This window comes from Micromesistius poutassou (assembly GCF_964030765.1).
Source record: "Micromesistius poutassou genome assembly, chromosome: 13".
In the NCBI taxonomy this organism is placed as follows: Eukaryota; Metazoa; Chordata; class Actinopteri; order Gadiformes; family Gadidae; genus Micromesistius; species Micromesistius poutassou.
The window spans coordinates 1,427,994-1,452,522 of record NC_140283.1 but is presented as its reverse complement, the minus strand read 5'-3'; the positions used below and the strand labels follow the sequence as shown (position 1 = coordinate 1,452,522).

Below are 24,529 nucleotides of genomic sequence, written 5' to 3'. Positions count from 1 at the left end.
TGATTCTGAAGCTACAGGTTGATCCTGAAGCTACAGGTTGATTCTGAAGCTACAGGTTGATTCTGAAGCTACAGGTTGATTCTGAAGCTACAGGTTGATTCTGAAGCTACAGGTTGATCCTGAAGCTACAGGTTGATTCTGAAGCTACAGGTTGTGATCCTGAAGCTACAGGTTGTGATCCTGAAGCTACAGGTTGATTCTGAAGCTACAGGTTGATTCTGAAGCTACAGGTTGATTCTGAAGCTACAGGTTGATTCTGAAGCTACAGGTTGATTCTGAAGCTACAGGTTGATCCTGAAGCTACAGGTTGATTCTGAAGCTACAGGTTGATTCTGAAGCTACAGGTTGATTCTGAAGCTACAGGTTGATTCTGAAGCTACAGGTTGCGATGCTACAGCAGTGAACTGTTCCCGGTTCAGGAAGCAGTCCCAGGTAAAATGGATTCTCAATTGGTCTTCCATTGGAAGTCCACACCAAGTGGATTTGCCTTCGCACTGAACAGCGTCTTCTTGACCTGTCGTACCGAACTCCACCGGCCACTGCTCTGACAAGCTTTGTTTGAGGACCTGCTAAACTAGCCACCAGGTGGGACTTCTGCACTTAGAGAAGTAAATACTGACTTCACATGAGCTGTTTCAGGCCGCTCAGGTGTTTTCTGTGGGAGAGAGTAAGGCCCAGTCCCATTTCTCTCCCCTTAACAAGAACACTTGCTTTGAGTGCCCTTAGCTGCAAGTCAGCTCCCAAGCTGGCTAGCGCTCAAGGGTTGATTTTAAGGGAAAATAGGCACTCCCCGTTGCTCCCCTAAGTATTGGGACACCCTACCCCTTCGCTGGAACGCGCAAAATCTAGGATTAGGGCTCAAATCTAGGGGGAGGGGGAGGATTGTAGAGCTGTCCCTGTGTGGTCAGGTCAACCCCAGGTGTGGACAGGGTCTCCAGGACACAGGTCAACCCCAGGTGTGGACAGGGCCTCCAGGACACAGGTCAACCCCAGGTGTGGACAGGGCCTCCAGGACACAGGTCAACCCCAGGTGTGGACAGGGCCTCCAGGACACAGGTCAACCCCAGGTGTGGACAGGGCCTCCAGGACACAGGTCAACCCCAGGTGTGGACAGGGCTCTGTCATGTCAGTGTGGTGAAGGCCCCTCCTCTTCACAGCCTTGACTCAGTGGTTTCACAACGAGTGGTGATGAAACGTGATGACAGTTAACTTCTGTCACATGACAGAAACCATATAGGCCTTCTAGAGTCAATAATTAATTCTTCATGCCGATAGTCTGACTACGGTCTCCCTGCCCTCCCTACCAGAGGCGGGTGATGTCACTGCCCTAACATCCGGGGCCATGGCAGCAGGTCTTCATGATACTGAGAGAGGGGGGGCTGGAAGCCCCCTGTTACCGCCTCTTCCCGTGTGAAAGGAAGTGCATTCCGGGACTATAGCCTGACTCAGAAAGCAGAAGGGGGTGGGGCTAAATAACTGCTGCCACTTCCTGTGTGTGTGTGTGTGTGTGTGTGTGTGTGTCAATTGGAGCAGCTCTTTTTCCCCCTCTGCAATGTTTAATGACAGACTGTGGCGCGGCCAGAGACCAGTGGCTGACCTGCTCTTCATGTTCCGTAGGAGAAGGTCCGAGCCAGGGGAGCGGAGAAGCCCTCTGGACTACAGGAACCCGAGGCCCAGAACCTGGAGGCCGTGGCCTTCTGCAGAGATGTTGCCACGTAAGACACTTTGTTCCACACACTGTCTTCCCTGTGAGAGCTGAGCAGCACTTGGATATGGATGGATGATATGTTGGATAACCTTCATTGCTAAGGCCGTAATGGCCGAGCAGAGTCTCTCCTTCACTTGTATAAAGTATATAAAGTTTGTTATCTGCTGTCTCCGCCCCCCTCTTCCTCCTCTTCAGGCTGCGCTCCCGTTTCCCCCACGGCGACGTGTCCACCAACCCCGGCTACATCCTCAGCCCCGTCATCCCCCAGCGCGATGGGGGGGGAGACGGGGGCTGCTCCGTCAAGGTCTCCATTGAGATCTCGGACTCCCAGGAGCCCGTCACCTTCACCTGTGACGGTAAATAGACCATGACCTGACGACAGTCATCACTAGAACCTGCTCATCTGTTACATTTATCTCATGGTGGTCTTTGGGCGCCGGGGCTGACCGCTTCACCACCGTGACTCCAGCAGTCCCTGGAGGGTTTGCCGCTTATGTGTGATTATTGGCATCTGCAGGCGAAGTGGTGCAATACTCTTACCTGAGCAACTACTGTAAAGGACACTGGGATGTCATTGAATGAGCTATCAACACAAAACTCTATACACATGGTAATAACAGCATGTTAGTAACATGTTCAGGGCGGTGTCCCTTAACATGATGTTTACGGCAAGTCTCCAGTGCCTGCTACTTTCTGATAAGGATAATAATAATGTTGGCTAATTAGCATTTATGTTATCAAAAATACCTGCTAAATTTAAGATCAGACACGTCCATAGAGCATGTGTACATCATTGTGTGCCATTTGATTTAGTGATTATTCAGAGTACAGTTTTTCCCGAAACTGAGCAATCTATCCAAAAGGACATTATGGGTTCCAGTGGCAAAACTACTCGGCGGTGGGCAGATTCTTTACTCTTACCCTGAACTATAGCGCCCCCTACGGGCTAAATGCTTCCAAACCTTTTGGAGAACTGCTCTTCCGGGAGACAAATTGCAACTTTTGTGCAATCGGGCTGAGATATAGGCTTTCTCAGTTATAAGAATCCTTACAGTAACAACAGGTATCCACAGATTAAATTATAAGAATCCTTACAGTAACAACAGGTATCCACAGATTAAACTTGGTCTGTATCAATTTTTTCATAGCGTCATACCTTCTGACATTTCACCGCTGTATGTGGTATATGACACTATTATAAAAGAAAGATGAGTTGCTTGGGGTAGGGGCAAGGACTTTCCAGAGGTTCAGGAATCTTGGGGTGGAGCTTGCAAGCACTGAACATTTCTGATTGGTGGAAGACTCACTGCATTTTATTTCAGCCATTTCAACATCTGCAGTAGCCTGGAAATCCAGACCCACATCTAGAAAGCTGTAGGGTCTGGCAACGAGTAATGAAAACGGCCCAACTCGAGGGGTGGCCCCAAGCATGCATTTGAAAATATCACTGCACACAATTGGATAACACTACGACCAATCAGATGAACACAAGGTGTGACGTATCCAGACCAGCGGAGCTAACCAATAGATAAGAATCTTGCCGTATCCGATCAGTAAAACAGCAACACTTTTAGCCCGCCAGATACAACGATGTGATTGGATAACGTTTGTTCCCAGTGTGACTCGCTGAGCAAATTCAAAATGTGCTCTCGCGAAAACTCTGGATTTCCAGGGTACATCTGCAGCCGCAAACCAACATGCATTTGGACATGCAGTTAATTAGTCCTCTTGTTGCATCCTTTGCTAGAATCTTATCTCTTTCTGTTACACACGATCACTCATCTGGATAGCAGTCGGCACTACGCCAATGCTTAGTTGCACTGCGGTGAATGAATCTAGGATGCTTCTGATAGCATCACGGTGCACTTGTATCGCTACAGTTTTGTTTTGGATACCAACTTCTCAGAAAGAGTGAGGGCCAACTTTTAGTTGTTGAACGGGGAAACGAGCTAAAAAACGAACGTCTCCAAAACGTGGCTGGTCTGCAGTGTTGGGGACGGAACCCCACGCGAGTCAGGTCGCCAACGGCCCGTCGCTGCTCTAGCGCCCCCTCACACGCTCTACTGCCAGAACTGCTTCTTATTGGAGCACCCAGAACACACAACACCATCACAGGGCGGATCCCACCACCCTCAGCATCTCACTGGCAGTGCCGGGTTTCCCCCAACTCCAGCGCCCCCTAGGTTTACACCAATCACTGCACCCCACGTGATGTCACTGCCGTAAAGGTCCCAGGAGGGCGCTGGAAGGTCCCACTAATAATAGTCCCGCCCCTCCCAGGATCCTTTGCGGGACTCTGAACCGGGCCCACAGTCCGCGCCCACAGTCGCCACAGTATTAACGATGCACTCATTTATCTTAATGCCCCCCAGCCGCCATCTCCCGTACGCTGAACTAGTTTACACTTGATGGAGCTCCATGATGATTGAATCCTCTAAATACAGACGCCCACGCTCGTATTCACTGCTTATTTGAGGTTAAGGGTTGCATCCATCTGTCTTCTTAACTGGCGTGATTCTTGTTGGAAAATGCTGCATATTCACGTTGTAAAATAGATTTTTCTTTCAGTATTTCTGTCTTTTTCATGTCTTCTATTCGTCCTGTGCCCGATGGTAAGGACCTTATTGTGCTGTTCCCTCATGGGTCTTAACACCGCGGTGGAAACGCAGACAACCTGGGGCTGACAGAGAGTTCAGTCATTTCGGTGGAAGCGTGGCCCTAATCTGGTCAGGGAAGCAGACTGCTGTGTTGGCTCACCTTGGTCATCTAAACTGAAAACTGTGGCAGAGGCTTTCTTCTGCGTTAAGGCCCATAGCGTTATCCAAACCACTTCAGTCGCTGTCGCTAAGCTCCGCCCTTAGAACGCAGATGAGCCAATGACATTCCAGCCTCAGCTATACTCGGACAACGGCTCGGACAACGCCATTGAAACCAGCAGGGACGAGGCGTAATATAACAATTTAATGGTTTTTACACAAACAGCAATTTATGCTGTTTGTGTAAAAATAAACATGGTCAAACGATGTGCTTAGGGAACATGTAACACGGACAGTCGGTGTCCCAAGAGGCTGCAGAATGCGGTATATATAAAAAGAAAAAGTGTGTCATGTGGATCAGACTGTGCGGCAGGTCAGAATACCAACAGAATTGAAGCTTGTTACCTTCTGTTTGTATTTTAAAGTTTTCAATATACCCGTCCATAGTGTAATGTAGTCCCTTTCGATTGATCCTGGAAGAAGTTCTCGCCCAAAACTTCTCCTAAACCTGCTTTGATATACTGTCAGCTGACATTTTTCCATATGTTTTTGTTATGGAGTCTGGTTTGTATGTCCGAGTTCGTCATGGTAACGACGGGGGGCGTGACTTAGCAACACTTAACATCACTTCAATGGAAAGTCAGCTCAACATCAGTTCAATAGAAAGAGGAGCGTCTGTACTCTGGATGGTATGGACGGTATTGATAATCCTACCGTAGGGATTTCTAAAGGCCTTGGTATACCATCATCTTATTACATAATAACACCCCGACTGACGACTAAGACACTGCTGACCTTGTTCTAACTGGTTCTCATATAGCTGGAGGCGGTCCTGATCACGTGACCTCAGCACACAGTGTGCAGACCTAGACCTGGCGTTCACCTCAGTGGGCCCGAGTACTCTTGTTTCAGTGACTATTACTTTGCCAGTGGCGGCCTGTATATTACGTCATCAGCCACAACTCCGTCCCTGGTTGGCCCGGTTACGTCATCAGCCACAACTCCGTCCCTGGTTGGCCCGGTTACGTCATCAGCCACAACTCCGTCCCTGGTTGGCCCGGTTACGTCATCAGCCACAACTCCGTCCCTGGTTGGCCCTGTTACATCATCAGCCACGACTCCGTCCCTGGTTGGCCCTGATGACATTGATATTTCTGTGAATGGATGTGGGAGGCCAGAGGTCAGACTGATCCGTGTTACGGAACGGAATGCGAGGTCACGTGATCAGGATGGTGTCCAGGCTATACCAGCTGAAACCGCTACATTAACTATGTTCATTCATATTTGAGATGGTTCTTGATTTTATGTTTTTTCTGATGGGATAGTCAGATGTTTAGATATCCAGGCCCAGCTTCAGGTGATGCCACTACTGCCCGGGTTCACCCCCCTGCAGCTCTTTGGTTCTGTCTGGAGGCTCACTGAGGAGCGCTGGTGCCCCTCAAGTCCAATTATTGGGTCAGTCCAACTGTGATTGGATTACTAAGATGCATGTATACACCTTAGTCGAGCTATACTCGAATCTAATTGGGTTTCTCATAGTCTAATTAAGACCCCTAGATAATGCCATTCATAGTCAAGTTAAGTGTGCATGTACGGATTGGGATTGGATTATGCGTTCTGCGCATGCTCGAGATCTTTACCGGGGGGCAGTGAGCCGGAAGTAGAAGGAGACGATAGTCGTGTTGTTGTTGTCGCCGTCCGAAAACGAGAAACGGCAATTTATTTTAAAAGGTGGCGCAGAAGATGGAGGAAGCCGGTGAATGTAGTTACCCCTATAAGAATTGTGTCCCGGCCGCAGGAGCGCACATGGCATGCATTCATTAAAGGTGGTAGCACACGGACACTAGGCTTCGATTTCACCCAAGACTGAATTAAAAGTACATGTACATTTTTCTACATGTGGGTCATCAACCAGGTTGTAAAGTAACTTCGGGCACATCTGTCAAAATAAATGTTTTTTTCTCCCGATGTGTTTACGATCTTTATTCATTGATTGCGCCGCGGCGGGGAATGCCGTATACGGACGGGCGGCGGAGGGGCTGCTGCGGCGGGAGAAAGATGTTTTCAGCAGACAGCTGTCAACTCACTTCGGGTCGGCGATTTATTTAAAAAGCTGGCGCAGAAGATGGAGGAAGCCGGTGACGTGCCAATGTAGTTACCCCCTATAAGGAGTGTATCATCATCAACATGCATTCAGTACACACTACGCTTCGATTTCACCCAAGGCTGAATTAAAAGTCCATGTTTTTCTAAATGTTGCTCATCAACGAGGTTGTAAAATAACTACTATCTTTATTCATTCATTGCGCTGCGGCCGAACTGACGGGGGTATTTTCTGATATTATGAATCTTACAGACTGCGTCGGGTTCTCCAACTCTCTGGTACTTCCACAACAAGTAAAGACTCGTAGTGGGGGTTATGACGCCCATGGGGGAAAAGGAAATGGGGGAAATTAACTTTGACTTTGACTTTCTGAAGTCCAGATTGAAACGAACATGGAGGAGAAAGCGATGTATCAGTAGACAGCTGTCAGTTCACTTCGGGTCCATATCATTTTGTCTCGGTCGTATGCGGACTCCTCCACCGCCAGAGCAGCCGGAGGAGTCCGCATATGGCCGAGACAAAATGATATGGACCTGAAGTGAACTGACAGCTGTCTACTGAAAACAACTTTCTCGAATGCAGGCACCTGAGTTTGTTGTTGCTGGTGACGTAAAGAGGTCAACCGATGGCTCTACTACCACTAGTTGAAATGGGCACAGCGCCACCTATCGTACCGGGGCATGACGCACTTCGGCCAATGAATTGGTTTACTCACAGCCATGTATAACCCGGACAATTGCAGTTGTCCAATTGCAGAGCATAGTCGAACTATGGCTTTAATGGGTGTTATGAGTGTTATTACTGTAGTGTGATCCTTCCAGAGGGCCATCAGCTGTGAATGGCTCCCGTGTGATGACCCCCGCTACACCTGACCTTCCCTTGACCACGTTAATTCAATTAGATTGGTTCAGAGGCTAGACTCCCAGGGGACTGGCGGCCAATCAAAAAGTATGTGTGTGTGTGTGTGTGTACTGTACTGACTGTGGTTGTGTGAAGGTCTTGACATGTCATGGGTTCTTCTGCTTTCTTCCATCCATTTCTCACTGCTTCCTGGACACCTCAAGTTTCACAATTCACTTCTTCCTCTCCTTATTTCCTCTGGCAGACAAAGGAGACAAGACAAAAAGACAAAAGAGAAAGTGACAGCAGAACCCACTGGGTCTGTTTGGATATTGTGATCTCTCACCCAAGATCAGGGGACTGTCTCTCTGTCTGTCTGTCTGTCCACATAAATAACAAATATAGTGATTTCACTGTAAGTATGTAAGTACTTAGTAGTGAGTATTAAGTACGTGTATTCAGAATTGATGTAACTGAAACAAATGCAAAAGAAGCTTGGAATACAAAGAATAGTTAATTCTCCAGCGCATGCACACATTCAGCAAAGCAGCACAATGAAATGTCTGGTGTTTTGCATACAAACTAGGGATCCACTCATATGGATTTTTTAGGCCGATACCGATACTGATCAGCCTTAGCCGATGACCGATACGCCGATGCCGATTTTCTTGAGCCGATATTTGGAGCCAATGCTGCTTTTGCTCCCTTAATTTACATCATAAAAATGACACAATGATGATTATAAATCATCCAAAAAGTAATTTGCAAATAATCAGTTTGCCCGCCTGGACTAATTTATAGTGATTATAGTGAGCAACAAATGCAAATGGTTGAGTTGTGGACGTTGTTTTGAGACATCTTCCATGTTGGCTGCATGGTGAAGTGGAGGAGAACTGAGTTCAGTTGTTCTGTTAGCAGAGGCTCTCTAGCGTCGGCGCCCTACAGGGCATCAGAGAGGGTTCTGGTGACGAGTGAATCTCAAACCCAGTCTGACGCCTCCATGATCTGAGACCCAGCATCTCTGTTCTGTCTGGCTGCGCACAAAACCGTTGCTAGGAGTAGTTCATGTTGTGATGCTGTGATAATATCACATCAATCAGACTCAGACTTTTAAAAGGGAGCAGTTGTCTCAGAGACATTGCTTTAGATTATTCTAAAATATGACCTATTTTCTAAATGTTATTTGTGTGACTTTAACTGTATCAGTTGAGCTACCTGCTGCCCCCGCCCCCTGGCCATCCAGGACAGCCCTGATTGGACGACAATAGAGACGATCACCCAACCCGAGTCTACAGATAGTGTGGGTGATGAGAGCATAATGAGTAAGGGATAATGTATAGAACGCTGGTCATTATCGGGAAATAAGCCCTGACAGGGCGAACCGGACACTGATGCGAAGCGGAGGTGTCTTGCTTCGCCCTGAAGGGGCTTATTTTCATTATCCCACTTATTACACGGCTACTTGCAAAAAATAAAAAATACCTTCACACGGTGTGTCTTTTTACAATTCATTTGTTACCAGCATTCGTAGTGTTGAACAGCAGAGAAATAGTCAGCCAAAGACGTTGACGTTGCTTAGCAACCGAGTACACTGGGGTTGATAAGTTTGCGGAGTGATACCAAAGAATCTGAGGCAAAAAATCCACTTTCCTTGACAGCGGTCATTATATGCTTGGCAACGGTCATTATCGAAAAAGAATTGACCACCGGAAGTCTAGTTCTCAATGCAGGAACTGTTTGCCTTAACCAGTAGTCAGGTTCCTGCCCATGCTTACCCTGTCTCCACACCATCACTGGGACTCCTGCCCTTCAATTCTCCATCCTGCTTTCTTCCATTCTCCAGTCCTGGTGTCTGTGAAGGTCTTCTTCACAGGGGGTGTTAAAGATACCATGGTGGGGGCTGAGAGAGAGACATAGACAGGGAGAGAGAGATATACAGAGAGGACAGTACAGAGAGGGACAAACACAGAGGGCAATATGGAAATACAGGGAGACGAAGGGATGGAACAAGAGACAGAGGGAGCCATGCAGAGATGTAGGGAGGAAGACCAAGTGAGGCAGAATGAGGGCATGGGAAGAGTAAGAGGTTGTGAAGCAGAAGGATGGCAGAATGAGAAATGTAAAGAGTATACTTAAGAGTGGAATGGCCCTGAACTGGTTGTGCCCTGAACAGGCTTTCTTTCTATGCATGGGTCTGCTCATCGGGTCCTTTGCACTATGGTAACAAGTCTTCCTGTGGGCTGTGATTTCCTGTGAGACTGTTAGGCAGTAGCTAGCCTAGCTTCTCCCAGTGAGCAGACCACTGCCCTGTATCAACCCACTGGCATTTCACTTATATTGTATTTCCAGGATCCCAGTGCACAGGTTTTCTGTTTCCATTCAAGTATTTACCTATTCCAGCTCAGTGCACTCAAAATATAATAAGAAAAAATAAATCGTATTAATACTTTTTGGAATAACTACTGCAAAAAAAATCAGAGTTCTGCATTACATGATATGGCAACATGAGATGTGCTGAGGGGTGGAGCGGGCCAGGCTCTGAGAGGGGATCCGTATGAAGCTTCATATTAAGCAACCCGAGTCTTTTCAACGTGGCTCCGCTTTACTTTGGGACATGAAATGCAGAATTAAAGTCGACAATTGATTGGTTCAGTCTCTGCCAAAGTGTTCTCCTCACCCACTGCGGCCCTCCTCAATGATGTCCTAGTATCTGGTCTCATGCTACACACGTTAACATAGTAGTTATAGGGGTTCTGCTTCTAGCATATTAACCTTCTGGTTTGATTCCCAGTGTCCACCTGTAGGCCTCCTTGACCATGAAACCTCTGGGCCACGAACCTGCTCCTTAATGCCGTGGATTAGTTCAGTTCTTTGTTAATCTTGGTTCAGTCAGGCTGAAGACGGTGAATCAAAGCCCTGTATACATTTCTACTGCCGTTTCTTTGTGTCAAATGGGATTCAATAGCCTGCTCCTCATCACGTCTCTGCTTCCCTCCGTCTCCCTCCCAGTGAGCTCTCCAGTGGAGCTACTGGTCAGCCAGACCCTGTGCTGGGTGCACGACGACCTGGACCAGGTGGACTTCTCCTGCTACCTGCTCAAGGTCTGCGGTCAGGAAGAGGTCCTGCAGAAGTGTGTAACACACACACACACAGACACACACAGACACACACAGACAGACACAGACAGACAGACAGACAGTTAATGTCATTTGGGGCTCTGAATGTGTAAATATTGGCAGCTCTGTGAAAGATGAGCGGCGGGTTTTTGCATGGACAGGTTAGACCTTGGTCAGATGTGACGTAGTTAGACCCTGGTCTACTATTCTGTCAGTAGATACTGAACCCTGAATAATCGCCTAAGACAAAAGGTGTTGCAGAACTAATTACTTGACCTTTGAACTCCGTTGGGCAGCCTCTACAAAAGGTTCCTGTATGGGAGCGGACGCCGAGGGAGCTAAGTGAGTGGGCACTGAGCCGCTGTCCAATAAGTACCTCAGGCTGACCGCCCCTCTGGATAATAAATACATTGTAGATATTGTTCAGCAAATAAAGTATTATGTTTATGTCAGGTATTCAGGGTGGATGTGACTCCCTATAGTTATTGTAGGGTTTAGGTATTATTATTATTTGTAGGGCTGCTCGATTATGGAAAAAATCATAATCACGATTGTTTTGGTCAATATTGAAATCCCGATTCTTTTTGAGTTTGAAAACATGATGCATTCAGCGTTTTTCTCAAAAAAAACACTTTGGAACTGAGAAGTTTGAAATGTTCCCTTAAAAAATACACAAAATGTTCAAATAGAAAATGTTCAAATAGAAAATAATGTACAAATATGTATCCAGCTGCAATTTCTATAAAACATTTCCTGAAAAAAAAAAAAGGTTTAAACTAGATTATATTAGTTTGGCGGTCATTTGAAGCAAAAAAAAAATTGCGATCAAAATGAGATTAATGGCACAGCCCTAATTATTAGTATTTATGTTTCTCGGCCTGTGACTGAGCAGAGCTGTTGTACCCACAGAGAGCAGAGGTCCTAAAGCGTTGTGACCCTTGGTCCACAAGCCTAGTTCCACATGCTGTTTGTGGAGCCTCTTTAGCCTTTTCTTTACATATATATATATATATATATATATATATATATATATATTATGAAGGTTTGACCCCCAGGCTCTATGGACGTGTCTGATCATTAGAAAAGGGAACTTGATGCATTCAGTCCTGTTTGTTCTGATATAGGCTCTTACTTCAGTAACAGTAATTAAACAGCCCAGCAGAAATGGAAAATACAGGATGAGATACAATACAAAAACACACACACACACGCACCTTTTGTATAGCAGCAATTACTAACTACATAAAATTGTTTATTTTCAGGTTTGAAGTAATACCTGCATTCTATTTAGTATGACATACCTTGAGCGAGATGCTCCTCCTAATATCTGCTTCAGTAGAGTCCTACTGACAGTCTGTCTGTCCTCCAGTAAACACATGAGTAGAGTCCTACTGACTGTCTGTCTGTCCTCAGTAAACACATGAGTAGAGTCCTACTGACTGTCTGTCTGTCCTCAGTAAACACATGAGTAGAGTCCTACTGACTGTCTGTCTGTCCTCAGTAAACACATGAGTAGAGTCCTACTGACTGTCTGTCTGTCCTCAGTAAACACATGAGTAGAGTCCTACTGACTGTCTGTCTGTCCTCAGTAAACACATGAGTAGAGTCCTACTGACAGTCTGTCTGTCCTCCAGTAAACACATGAGTAGAGTCCTACTGACTGTCTGTCTGTCCTCAGTAAACACATGAGTAGAGTCCTACTGACTGTCTGTCTGTCCTCAGTAAACACATGAGTAGAGTCCTACTGACTGTCTGTCTGTCCTCAGTAAACACATGAGTAGAGTCCTACTGACAGTCTGTCTGTCCTCAGTAAACACATGAGTAGAGTCCTACTGACAGTCTGTCTGTCCTCAGTAAACACATGAGTAGAGTCCTACTGACAGTCTGTCTGTCCTCCAGTAAACACATGAGTAGAGTCCTACTGACTGTCTGTCTGTCCTCAGTAAACACATGAGTAGAGTCCTACTGACAGTCTGTCTGTCCTCAGTAAACACATGAGTAGAGTCCTACTGACTGTCTGTCTGTCCTCAGTAAACACATGAGTAGAGTCCTACTGACTGTCTGTCTGTCCTCAGTAAACACAGCCTGGGGAGCCATGAGTACGTCCAGAACTGCAGGAAGTGGGAGAGTGAGATCAGGCTACAGTTACTGTCTCAGTCCACCATGAGGAGAGACCTAGCACGCACAGTAAGACACACACACACACACACACACACACACACACACACACACACACACACACACACACACACACACACACACACACACACACACACACACACACACACACACACACACACACACACACTTATTGCTTTAATAACGCGCCCCCTCTGTTGCGCTGTGGCAGGCGGAGGACGAGAGCTCCCCTGTGGACCTGGAGAAGCACCTGGCTCTGGTGGAGAGGCCGTTCAAAGAGAACGTCACCAGGTAACACACCTCCTGTACGGGGCTGCTCACCTCTCTACTAACGCAGTGGATTGTAGGATCTGATACCGCTGAATAACTTCTGTAGAGCCAGGAGGAGCTGAGGCTGTATACCGTTATCATCTGCACTCATCACCACCACCTGTTCTCTTCTCTGTCTCCCTGTGTGCTCCTGTCCTCCCAGACAAGGCCTGTCTGACTACCTGGAGGGCTACCACAAGCAGGTCGCCATCTGCCTGCAAAACGAGGTAGGACTGGGCTGTACTGGGTACTGTACTGGAGGTGAGGGCTGTACTGGGTACTCTACTGGAGGTGAGGGCTGTACTGGGTACTCTACTGGAGGTGAGGGCTGTACTGGGTACTGTACTGGAGGTGAGGGCTGTACTGGGTACTCTACTGGAGGTGAGGGCTGTACTGGGTACTCTACTGGAGGTGAGGGCTGTACTGGGTACTCTACTGGAGGTGAGGGCTGTACTGGGTACTCTACTGGAGGTGAGGGCTGTACTGGGTACTCTACTGGAGGTGAGGGCTGTACTGGGTACTCTACTGGAGGTGAGGGCTGTACTGGGTACTCTACTGGAGGTGAGGGCTGTACTGGGTACTCTACTGGAGGTGAGGGCTGTACTGGGTACTCTACTGGAGGTGAGGGCTGTACTGGGTACTGTACTGGAGGTGAGGGCTGTACTGGGTACTGTACTGGAGGTGAGGGCTGTACTGGGTACTCTACTGGAGGTGAGGGCTGTACTGGGTACTGTACTGGAGGTGAGGGCTGTACTGGGTACTGTACTGGAGGTGAGGGCTGTACTGGGTACTCTACTGGAGGTGAGGGCTGTACTGGGTACTGTACTGGAGGTGAGGGCTGTACTGGGTACTGGAGGTGACTCCCGGGAACAGGCAGAAAAGAGGCGCAAGTTTCTAGCTGGGTGGGTAACGGGTGAGCATGTACGTGAAGATAAAGAACTGAGCTGGGTCACATGACCCTCCTCAGCACCGTGGGAAACCGTACATTATAAGTAGAGGAATGTCACACGAGACCCATCACACAGTAGGGCTGCAGGCTGGTTGGTAGACCTGATTGATCTCCATGCATCTTGCTCTACCACACACACACACACACACACACACACACACACACACACACACACACACACACACACACACACACACACACACACACACACTGTGTCCATGTTAAAACAAATAATGTATTCTTTATCTATGCAAATGATGCTGGTCATGGAAAATACCTCAACAAAACTAGAAAATGCATTTCCTGCAGAAAATGCGTTGAGTGCTGTAGTGCAAAGTGAGGTTGAAAATGTGTTTTAGTGACGCCACATAGTTTAAGATGTAAAGAAATGTTAAATGGCTTCAATGAAGTGAAGGGATGTGAACAGTTAAAATGGAGTAAAGAGCATCTCCGCCTGCGTCTGTGTGCAGAGCACCCAGTACAAGACGCTGGAGCGCGTGGTCCAGACGGTGAAGAACCTCTGCAGCGCCCTGGACGCTGTGGAGACCCAGCCCATCACCGAGGCCGTCAAGAGGCTGCGCCACCAGGCCAACCTCCCCCAGGCACGCTCCCCAGAGGTCAGCCCCGCACCCCCCTCCCCCAACCTCACCCCCCTCCCCCAGGCACGCTCCCCAGAGGTCAGCCCCTCACCCCCCTCCCCCAACCTCACCCCCCTCCCCCAACCTCACCCCCCTCCCCCAGGCACGCTCCCCAGAGGTCAGCCCCTCACCCCCCTCCCCCAACCTCACCCCCCTCCCCCAGGCACGCTCCCCAGAGGTCAGCCCCTCACCCCCCTCCCCCAACCTCACCCCCCTCCCCCAGGCACGCTCCCCAGAGGTCAGCCCCGCACCCCCCTCCCCCAACCTCACCCCCCTCCCCCAACCTCACCCCCCTCCCCCAGGCACGCTCCCCAGAGGTCAGCCCCTCACCCCCCTCCCCCAACCTTACCCCCCTCCCCCAACATCATGCCCCTCCCCCAACATCATGCCCCTCCCTCAACGGCTTTTGAAATTGGTTTCTTCATTTCTTCCCCTGTAGCTGGGCTCCAGGTCCTCTGGTGGGTCGTCCTACGGTGAGTACCGCCACAGACACCGACGGACAACACACACACGCTCAGAGTAGCATCAGCTCTAGAGTCCTGACCTCTGACCCCTGGCAGGTAACGGCAGCCCCGTGCAGGAGGGCCTGGCGCAGCTGACGGAGGCGGTCTACGACCTGGCCCGGCTCTACCTGTGCTCCTTCTGCCCCGTGGCGTCCTCCTTCAGCCCCGCCCACGACCCGGCCGCCGAGAGGACTGGCGCCCGCGAGGCCTCCGGCGCCACGGACCACCTGCAGTTCACCGTGTTCGCCCTGCACGGGATCCCAGCGCCCTGGATCAGCAGGTCCACTGGGGCACGGGACGGGAGGGGAGGGACCCAGAGCCCTGGATCAGCAGGTCCACTGGGGCACGGGACGGGAGGGGAGGGACCCAGAGCCCTGGATCAGCAGGTCCACTGGGGGGTGGGAGGGGAGGGACCGGGGAGAGACACGTTGACCATAGCCTGGCCAGAGCCATTCCCAGCACACAAAGCATCATGTCCTTGTCCTTGTCATCATGTCCAAGTCTGTGGTTTGTCCTTGCTGGTTGATTGAGAGAGAGAGAGAGATTTTATGTACTCATTCGCAAATGCAGCAACTAGTGGATCCTTCAGACTGCTTCAGTGTACGGCCCTGGTGTAGGTTCCTACAGCCTGTAATCAGTTGTGTTGGTTCTCTGGAGTGCGAGCGTCCTCTCCAGGTGAGCTCATGTACCCCAGCCCCTCACTGGGCTCATGTGTTTTAGTAGACGGAGCCCGCTCTAGAACCGCTCTGTGCTTCTACAGGCCTGGCCTGTGATTGGCCAGCAGTGCGTTCCACATGTATTACCTGGCTGCACTTTCTGAAGAAAAACCTTTGCTAACAGGCCTGCTTCTGTACAGCATCAACAGCCATGTTTAACTCACTCCCCAGAGAGGTCTCCAGAGCTAGCTTCACTGCAGTGGGCTGAAGGGCCTGGGCGGGCTGATGACACTCACCACTCAAAGGGCGCGCTAGGTCTGGTGTTGCTGTGGCTGGCGAGTGGATCCTAGTTTCAGCATTGTTATGGCTTGCGTGTGCATGCTAGTCTTGGTATTCCGGTGGTTAGCGTACGCATGTCACTGTATGTTCATCATTTAAGACATTTGTATATAGTGCTCCTCATGGTAATTCAGATGGTGATGTACATATACTACATATATACTACATATACTACATATATAGTTTTCTTCTCCGTTGCAGTTATGAGAAGTACTACCTCACCTGCTCCCTCACCCACAACGGGAGGAACCTGTTCAAACCGGTCCAGTCCAAGAAGGTCGGGACGTACAAGAGCTTCTTCTACCACGTCAGATGGGACGAGCTGTAAGACCTCTCTCCTCACGCTCCTCCAGCCCCTCCTCCTCTCCTTCTCCTCCCCGTCTCTCCTCCCTAATAACATGACAACCGGTTTGAGTGAGTGGCAGCATCACTTTTCCTCTTATTCCACGTTTACTAAAGGACACCCCTCCACTGACTCTCCTTACGCTCTGTTATTAATGTTTGAGTTTACATCATACTGTTACTTATTCATTGTGATAATAGCACTTGTTCTACCACCGCTACTCTCTACCTTTAACCTCTCTCTACCTTTAACCTCTCTCTCTACCTTTAACCCCTCTCTCTACCTTTAACCCCTCTCTCTACCTTTAACCTCTCTCTACCTTTAACCTCTCTCTACCTTTAACCTCTCTCTACCTTAACCTCTCTCTACCTTTAACCTCTCTCTACCTTTAACCTCTCTCTACCTTTAACCTCTCTCTACCTTAACCTCTCTCTACCTTAACCTCTCTCTACCTTTAACCTCTCTCTACCTTAACCTCTCTCTACCTTTAACCTCTCTCTCTACCTTTAACCTCTCTCTACCTTTAACCCCTCTCTCTACCTTAACCTCTCTCTACCTTTAACCTCTCTCTACCTTTAACCCCTCTCTCTACCTTTTCTTTTCAAAATTTGTGAATTAATCCGGCGCGGTACAGAGCGGTTGAAAACAATGTTGGTGTCTCCTGTGGCTGCCCTTCCACCTGCGTTATATTACTTAATATTAGTTTGGCAGTAATGTTTTAAACCCCGCCATGCACGCAAGTGTAAACACGAGCAGCAGCTGCGTGCCTGCCTGCTTTCAGCGCGTAATTTTTTATTTGGTTATATTTAAGTCATCGATATTGTTTATAGGCCTATTTGTAGTTTTTGATTTGTATGAATGAATGAATGAATGAATGAATGAATGTTTATTTCGATCACAGCATCAAAATTTCAACAAAACAAATTCAAGGTAGTAACAAATACTATACAGCTGGTCGAAAAGGGTTGCGGCTGAAGCAAAGCTTATAGCTGCCGCACCCTCATTTCTCATTTCATTATTAAAAACCATAAGCAGTCTGATCGGAATGTCGCATATACATACACCCCACACACATACATACATATACCTACACAGTACGTCCCCCACCGACCATCCTATATCCACAAACCTTCACAACTCAAAAAAACAAAACAGGTCTAAATTTCCTAGTTTACATTACACATCCCATATCAATCCTATAGCTAAAAAACAGTCCGAATCAAACAAACAAGAAAACTTCATGTTTGTTGCAAAATGAAGTTAATTATTTCCCTTTGTTGCTCTCTACATTTTCACTTCTGTACTTATCAAAAATATTGTTTTTAAACATTGTTTTTAAATGGGCAACATTTTTACTATCTTTAATATCTTCTGGTAAGCTGTTCCAAAGTTTCACTCCACAGACAGATATGCACATACTTTTCAACGTGGTACGAGCAAAAGGTTGCTTTAACTTCCCTCTCCCTCTTAGGTTGTACCCTCCCTCTCTTTCCCCAAACATTTTTTGGATTTTTCCTGGAAGTAGATTGTGCTTTGCTTTATACAAAAATTGTGCAGTTTTGCAGTCCACTAGATCTCTAAATTTCAATGTTCTTGATTTTAAAAACAATACATTGGTATGTTCATAGTACCCCACATTATGCACTATTCTTATTGCACGCTTCTGCATGACACATATCGTGTGTAAGGTGCTTTTATATGTGTTACCCCAAACTTCGGCACAATAGGTCAGATAAGGAAGAACAAGAGTACAGTACAGTGAGTATAACGATTTATAATTAAGTATATGTCTTGTCTTACATAAAATACCTATTGTGCGTGATAGCTTGGACCTAACATATTTAATGTGAGGCTTCCAGCACAAGTTGTGGTCAATGATCACACCTAAAAATATATTCTCATATACTCTTTCAAGCTTAACTCCGTCAATTTCTACTTCCGTCTGTATATCTAGATGTTTATCCCGCTTTCCAAAAATCATATATCTGTTTTTTTTAATATTTAAAGATAATTTGTTAACATCAAACCACAACTTGAGCTTTTCTAGCTCTCCCGAGACAACCTTCAAAAGTTGATGGAGGTTCTTCCCAGCACAGAAGACATTCATATCATCAGCAAAAACCACACAGTTAAACATATTTGAGACATTGCATATATCATTGATATATAAAATAAATAATTTTGGTCCGATTATTGACCCTTGCGGTACACCACATACAATTTCTGCAAGAGTAGACTTCGTGACACCCATCTGTACAAATTGCTGTCTCTTTTCAACGTAACTTTTTAACCAATTTAACCCCACCCCTCTGATCCCATATCTCTCCAGTTTCTGTAATAAAATTGCATGGTCAATAGTATCAAACGCTTTCTTTAAATCTATAAAAACCCCCAATGCATACTTCTTGTCATCCATTGCACTTGTTAACTCCTCAACCAGTTCCATCAATGCCATTGCTGTTGATCTGCCTGCTCTGAAGCCATACTGACTTTCCATGAGCAACATGTGTTTATCGATGAAGCTGTCCAACCTAACCACAAAAAGTTTCTCCAGTATTTTAGAGAATTGTGGAAGCATTGATACTGGCCTATAATTTGTGTACAGGTTTTTTTCCCCAGATTTGTATAGTGGAATTACTTTAGCCACTTTCATTTTGTCAGGAAAACAGCCTGATTTAAATGAGAGATTACATATATATATTAAAGGGTCCACAATAGTATCGATCACTTGCTTAATTAAATTCATGTCAATTCCATTACAGTCTTGCGATGTTTTGTTCTTGAAATTACGAACAATGTCCATTATTTCGTTTTCGTCTGTATTTCGCAGAAAAATTGTGGCTGAGTTTCTTTCACTGAAATATTTTTCAATGCCTCCCCCCAGTGGAGGTTTTATTTCACTTGCCAGATTAGGCCCTACATTCACGAAAAAATTGTTGAAGGCTTCCACTGCATCTTTTCTATCAGTGCCTGTCCTATCATTACCTATGAAACAATCAAAGAAACTGGTGCTGGATTTCTTATTTCTGATCATTGTGTTTAAAATTTTCCATGTACCTCTAATATTATTTTTACATTTATCAAGTATATTATTGTAATATTCCTTCTTACATTTCCTAATTATATCTATAAGTTTATTTTTATATTTTTTATATCTAATTTCACTGTCATTTGTTCTATTTTTTATATAGTTTTTATACAATGAGTTTTTTTTTCTACAGGCATTCAACAGGCCCTTCGTGATCCAGGGCTTGTCATTGCCATTTGCTTTCCTCTTACTTTGTATCACTGGACAGCTTCTATCAAAAATTGATAAGAATATCTCTAAAAAATTGTCATAAGCCGAGTTGGCATCTATTGCTTGATAGACCAACCCCCAATCTTGCCCTGCTAGTGCACTTCTCATTTTTCTAATACTATCCTCAGTTCGCAGTCTCCTCTGTCTTATTTCCGGTCCAACCTCTTTTAATTTAAGTTCACAGTCAAATAGTAAAAACACTGGCAGATGGTCACTTATGTCATTTATTAGTATCCCACTGCTTAAATTGCCTTCCAAATAATGATTGTGCCACTCCTGTTGCCATCTCTTTTGTTCTTTTCAAGCACGCGCACCCAATGACAAAACGCCAATAATAGTCGCACATCCCAACTCCGTACACCCATCCACTCCCACCCCCCTTATCACTCATCCTCTTGCACATAACTGCTCGTAGTCCAAGGGCTGCTATCCACGTGCGTATAGTCCCCACATCATGCAACTGTCCCATGATCAGTGGGCAGCGGCGACTCCATTCCACCCAGTTGTCGCGCATGCTTCGGCGCGCACATGCACCGTACCCATATGTCCCTTTGTCCATACTCCACTCTCTTTCCCACTGGACCTCCGAGCGCCCGCGCGCCCCGACATAAGCCAGTGTAGACAGGAGGGGGAAAACCCGTACAAAAGGAAAAAGGAAAAAATAGATTACCAGTTCAAAAAGGAAAAAAGGATTTATCTTACCATAAAGTAGTGTCATTGTAATTTATCCAACTCCCCCAAACTCCTGACGACCAGGACCTTTGCTTGCTCTGGAATAGACCTGTTGAGTTTGATGAATATTTTGCAGTTGGATGTCCACGTAGACTGTATTTTCTTCTGTGTTCGTAGTAGTCTTGCCTTCTTCGCTATCTCTGCATTCCGTTTTGTCAAGTGTTCATTTAAATAGACGCTGGTACCTTTCAGCATACGGCCCTGTTTCAGTAACTCCGATTTGAACCTTCGGTTTGCAAACCGCATGATTACGGTTGGTTTGTCATGACGGCCCGTTGTGGTTCTGCGAGGAAGAAGGTGGCAAGCTTCTATGGTGTTGGTATCCAGCCTAATTCCCTTGGACTGGAAAAAGATAGACACCTGTTCCTCCACAGAACGGGAGTCCTGCTCAGTAGGTTCAGTATGCTCTCGTCGCGTCGCATGGGCATAGGATCTTGGTTTAATGTCCAATCCAGAGATTATGACATCATTCATTCTTGAATATTGCTCAAGACTTTCTATTTTATTCTCAGCATTTTCGAACCTATACTCCAGCGTCTTGATTATCCCATCTTTCTCTTCGTTCTGTTTCTTAAGTTTCTTCACGTCCTCCACCAGTGACATAATTGTTTGCTGCTGTTTTTGGACCTCTGATACGTCTCTTGATAAACTCAGGAGCGTCTTTCTCATTTCTGCGATGTCTTTCGATATGCCTTTGAGTTGTTCCTCCATGGCGTTAGCGAGGTTTTGATTTGTTTATTTGCTTAGGCTTATAATAATAAATTGTTTGGTTGCTCCGCGAGGAGCGCACCGTGTCCGCCTGTAACATTTAAGTTATTTGTATTGTTAATGGCTCTGTGACATTTTATGTTTTGGCCCCTCAGTTGAGTTTTTTTTTTTATTAGTCGTTTAGATTATTCAACTAATTGAAAAATTAGTCGAAAGATTAGTCTTTAGAAAATTAGTCGTTTGTAGGGGTGGGAATCTCTTGGCACCTCACGATTCGATTCTGATTCAGAGGTCAACGATTCGATTCAAAACGATTATCGATGCATCTTGATGCAACCATTTTTTTAATGTACATTTCCATTTCCATCAACAGATGAATTACCTTATCTAATATTTTAGATTAGATAAAGTCGGTTCTCTGTGCAGAGCAGAAAGGAGAGCGATGTAGCGCTCTGCAGCAGGCCAACAAATGTAATAAAAAAATATATATATGTATTTTGAATTAAATTAGTTTCTGATTATGAATTTTTCTGCATCGAAGCGGAATTGTTCTAGAGAGAATCGCGATGCATCGAAGAATCGATTATTTTTCCCACCCCTAGTCGTTAGTGGTAGCACTACTCCTAAGGATCAACCCCTACCCTTAACCTCTCTTAACCTCTGTCTACCCTTAACCTCTCTTAACCTCTGTCTACCCTTAACCTCTGTCTACCCTTAACCTCTCTTAACCTCTGTCTACCCTTAACCTCTCTTAACCTCTGTCTACCCTTAACCTCTCTTAACCTCTGTCTACCCTTAACCTCCCTGTCTACCCTTAACCTCTCTGTCTACCCTTAACCTCTCTTAACCCTTAACCTCTCTGTCTCACCTGTCCTCAACTGTCCTCACCTCTCTGTCTCACCTCTCTGTCCTCACCTCTCTGTCTCACCTCTCTGTTCTCACCTCTCTGTCTCACCTGTCTGTCTCACCTGTCTGTCTCACCTCTCTGTCCTCACCTGTCTGTCTCACCTCTCTGTCTCACCTGTCTGTCTCACCTCTCTGTCTCACCTCTCTGTCCTCACCTGTCTGTCTCACCTCTCTGTCTCACCTGTCTGTCTCACCTCTCTGTCCTCACCTGTCTGTCTCACCTCTCTGTCTCACCTGTCTGTCTCACCTCTCTGTCTCACCTCTGTCCTCACCTCTCTGTCTCACCTCTCTGTCTCACCTCTCTGTCCTCACCTGTCTGTCTCACCTGTCCTCACCTCTCTGTCTCACCTCTCTGTCTCACCTCTCTGTCTCACCTGTCTGTCTCACCTGTCTGTCCCACCTGTCTGTCTCACCTCTCTGTCTCACCTCTCTGTCCTCACCTCTCTGTCCTCACCTGTCTGTCTCACCTGTCTGTCTCACCTCTCTGTCTCACCTGTCTGTCTCACCTGTCTGTCTCACCTCTCTGTCTCACCTGTCTGTCTCACCTCTCTGTCTCACCTGTCTGTCTCACCTGTCTGTCTCACCTGTCTGTCCCACCTGTCTGTCTCACCTCTCTGTCTCACCTCTCTGTCTCACCTCTCTGTCCTCACCTCTCTGTCCTCACCTCTCTGTCCTCACCTGTCTGTCTCACCTCTCTGTCTCACCTGTCTGTCTCACCTGTCTGTCTCACCTGTCTGTCCCACCTGTCCTCTGTGTTCAGGATCATCTTCCCCATGGCGGTGGCGGTGCTGCCCCTGGAGTCGGTGCTCAGCCTGTGTGTGTTCGGGGTGCTCAACCAGAACGCCACCAGCTCCCCAGACTCCAACCGGCAGCGGAAAGGCCCCGAGCTGCTGGGGAAAGTCTCCATGGCTCTGTTCGACTTCCACCGGTGAGAAGAGGCACCGGGGCCCCCCCACCCTAACCCCCGCGTCAACCCCCCCCCCCCTTCCCTCCCCCAGAACATGTTCTTTACCGTCACAATCTTTCTGATGCCCCAATTTAGATTGTTCTCACTTGGATCACTCACCTTGGATAAAAGCTGTGTGTGTGTGTGTGTGTGTGTGTGTGTGTGTGTGTGTGTGTGTGTGTGTGTGTGTGTGTGTGTGTGTGTGTGTGTGTGTGTGTGTGTGTGTGTGTGTGTGTGTGTGTGTGTGTGTGTGTGTGTGTGTGCAGGGTGCTGGTCAGAGGGAGGGCCCTCCTGTGTCTCTGGTCGTCTCCTCAGGGCGCCGCCGCCGCCGGCCCGGCGGGGGGCAGGAGGAGGGGCCCTGCTGAGAGGATCGTCCTGCAGGTCAGCCTGTCACCCTCACCCTGTCACCACTACCCTCAGCCTGTCACCACTACCCTCACCCTGTCACCACTACCCTCACCCTGTCACCACTACCCTGTCACCACTACCCTCACCCTGTCACCACTACCCTCACCCTGTCACCACTACCCTCAGCCTGTCAGCCTCACCCTGTCACCACTACCCTCAGCCTGTCACCACTACCCTCACCCTGTCACCACTACCCTCAACCTGTCACCACTACCCTCACCCTGTCACCCTCACCCTGTCACCACTACCCTCACCCTGTCACCACTACCCTCACCCTGTCACCACTACCCTCACCCTGTCACCACTACCCTCAGCCTGTCACCACTACCCTCAGCCTGTCACCACTACCCTCAGCCTGTCATCACTACCCTCACCCTGTCACCACTACCCTCACCCTGTCACCACTACCCTGTCACCACTACCCTCACCCTGTCACCACTACCCTCACCCTGTCACCACTACCCTGTGACCACTACCCTCACCCTGTCACCACTTCCCTCACCCTGTCACCACTTCCCTCACCCTGTCACCACTCACCCTGTCACCACTACCCTCAGCCTGTCACCACTACCCTCACCCTGTCACCACTACCCTCAGCCTGTCATCACTACCCTCAGCCTGTCATCACTACCCTCACCCTGTCACCACTACCCTAACCCTGTCACCACTACCCTCACCCTGTCACTACTGCCCTCAGCCTGTCATCACTACCCTCAGCCTGTCACCACTACCCTCACCCTGTCACCACTACCCTCAACCTGTCACCACTACCCTCACCCTGTCACCACTGCCCTCAGCCTGTCACCACTACCCTCACCCTGTCACCACTACCCTCACCTTGTCACCACTACCCTCAGCCTGTCACCACTCACCCTGTCACCACTACCCTCACCCTGTCACCACTGCCCTCAGCCTGTCACCACTCACCCTGTCACCACTGCCCTCACCCTGTCACCACTGCCCTCACCCTGTCACCACTGCCCTCAGCCTGTCACCACTACCCTCACCCTGTCACCACTGCCCTCACCCTTTCACCACTACCCTCACCCTGTCACCACTACCCTCAGCCTGTCATCACTACCCTCAGCCTGTCATCACTACCCTCACCCTGTCACCACTACCCTAACCCTG

At 47.7% G+C, this 24,529-nt stretch overlaps 1 protein-coding gene across 1 annotated transcript in view; it reads left to right on the top strand.

Annotated features, from left to right (window-relative positions):
• The window catches only part of pik3c2a (phosphatidylinositol-4-phosphate 3-kinase, catalytic subunit type 2 alpha), a 73,938-nt gene that overhangs the window by 24,212 nt on the left and 25,197 nt on the right, over positions 1–24,529 (top strand). Inside the window, exons 3-14 of the mRNA XM_084476890.1 lie at positions 1,618–1,715; positions 1,904–2,064; positions 10,418–10,538; positions 12,600–12,711; positions 12,875–12,954; positions 13,136–13,199; positions 14,392–14,538; positions 14,999–15,032; positions 15,120–15,342; positions 16,259–16,381; positions 22,805–22,972; positions 23,257–23,371. Coding sequence (XP_084333016.1) covers positions 1,618–1,715; positions 1,904–2,064; positions 10,418–10,538; positions 12,600–12,711; positions 12,875–12,954; positions 13,136–13,199; positions 14,392–14,538; positions 14,999–15,032; positions 15,120–15,342; positions 16,259–16,381; positions 22,805–22,972; positions 23,257–23,371 — 1,446 coding nt within the window. The remainder of the gene's footprint in view (positions 1–1,617; positions 1,716–1,903; positions 2,065–10,417; positions 10,539–12,599; positions 12,712–12,874; positions 12,955–13,135; positions 13,200–14,391; positions 14,539–14,998; positions 15,033–15,119; positions 15,343–16,258; positions 16,382–22,804; positions 22,973–23,256; positions 23,372–24,529) is intronic.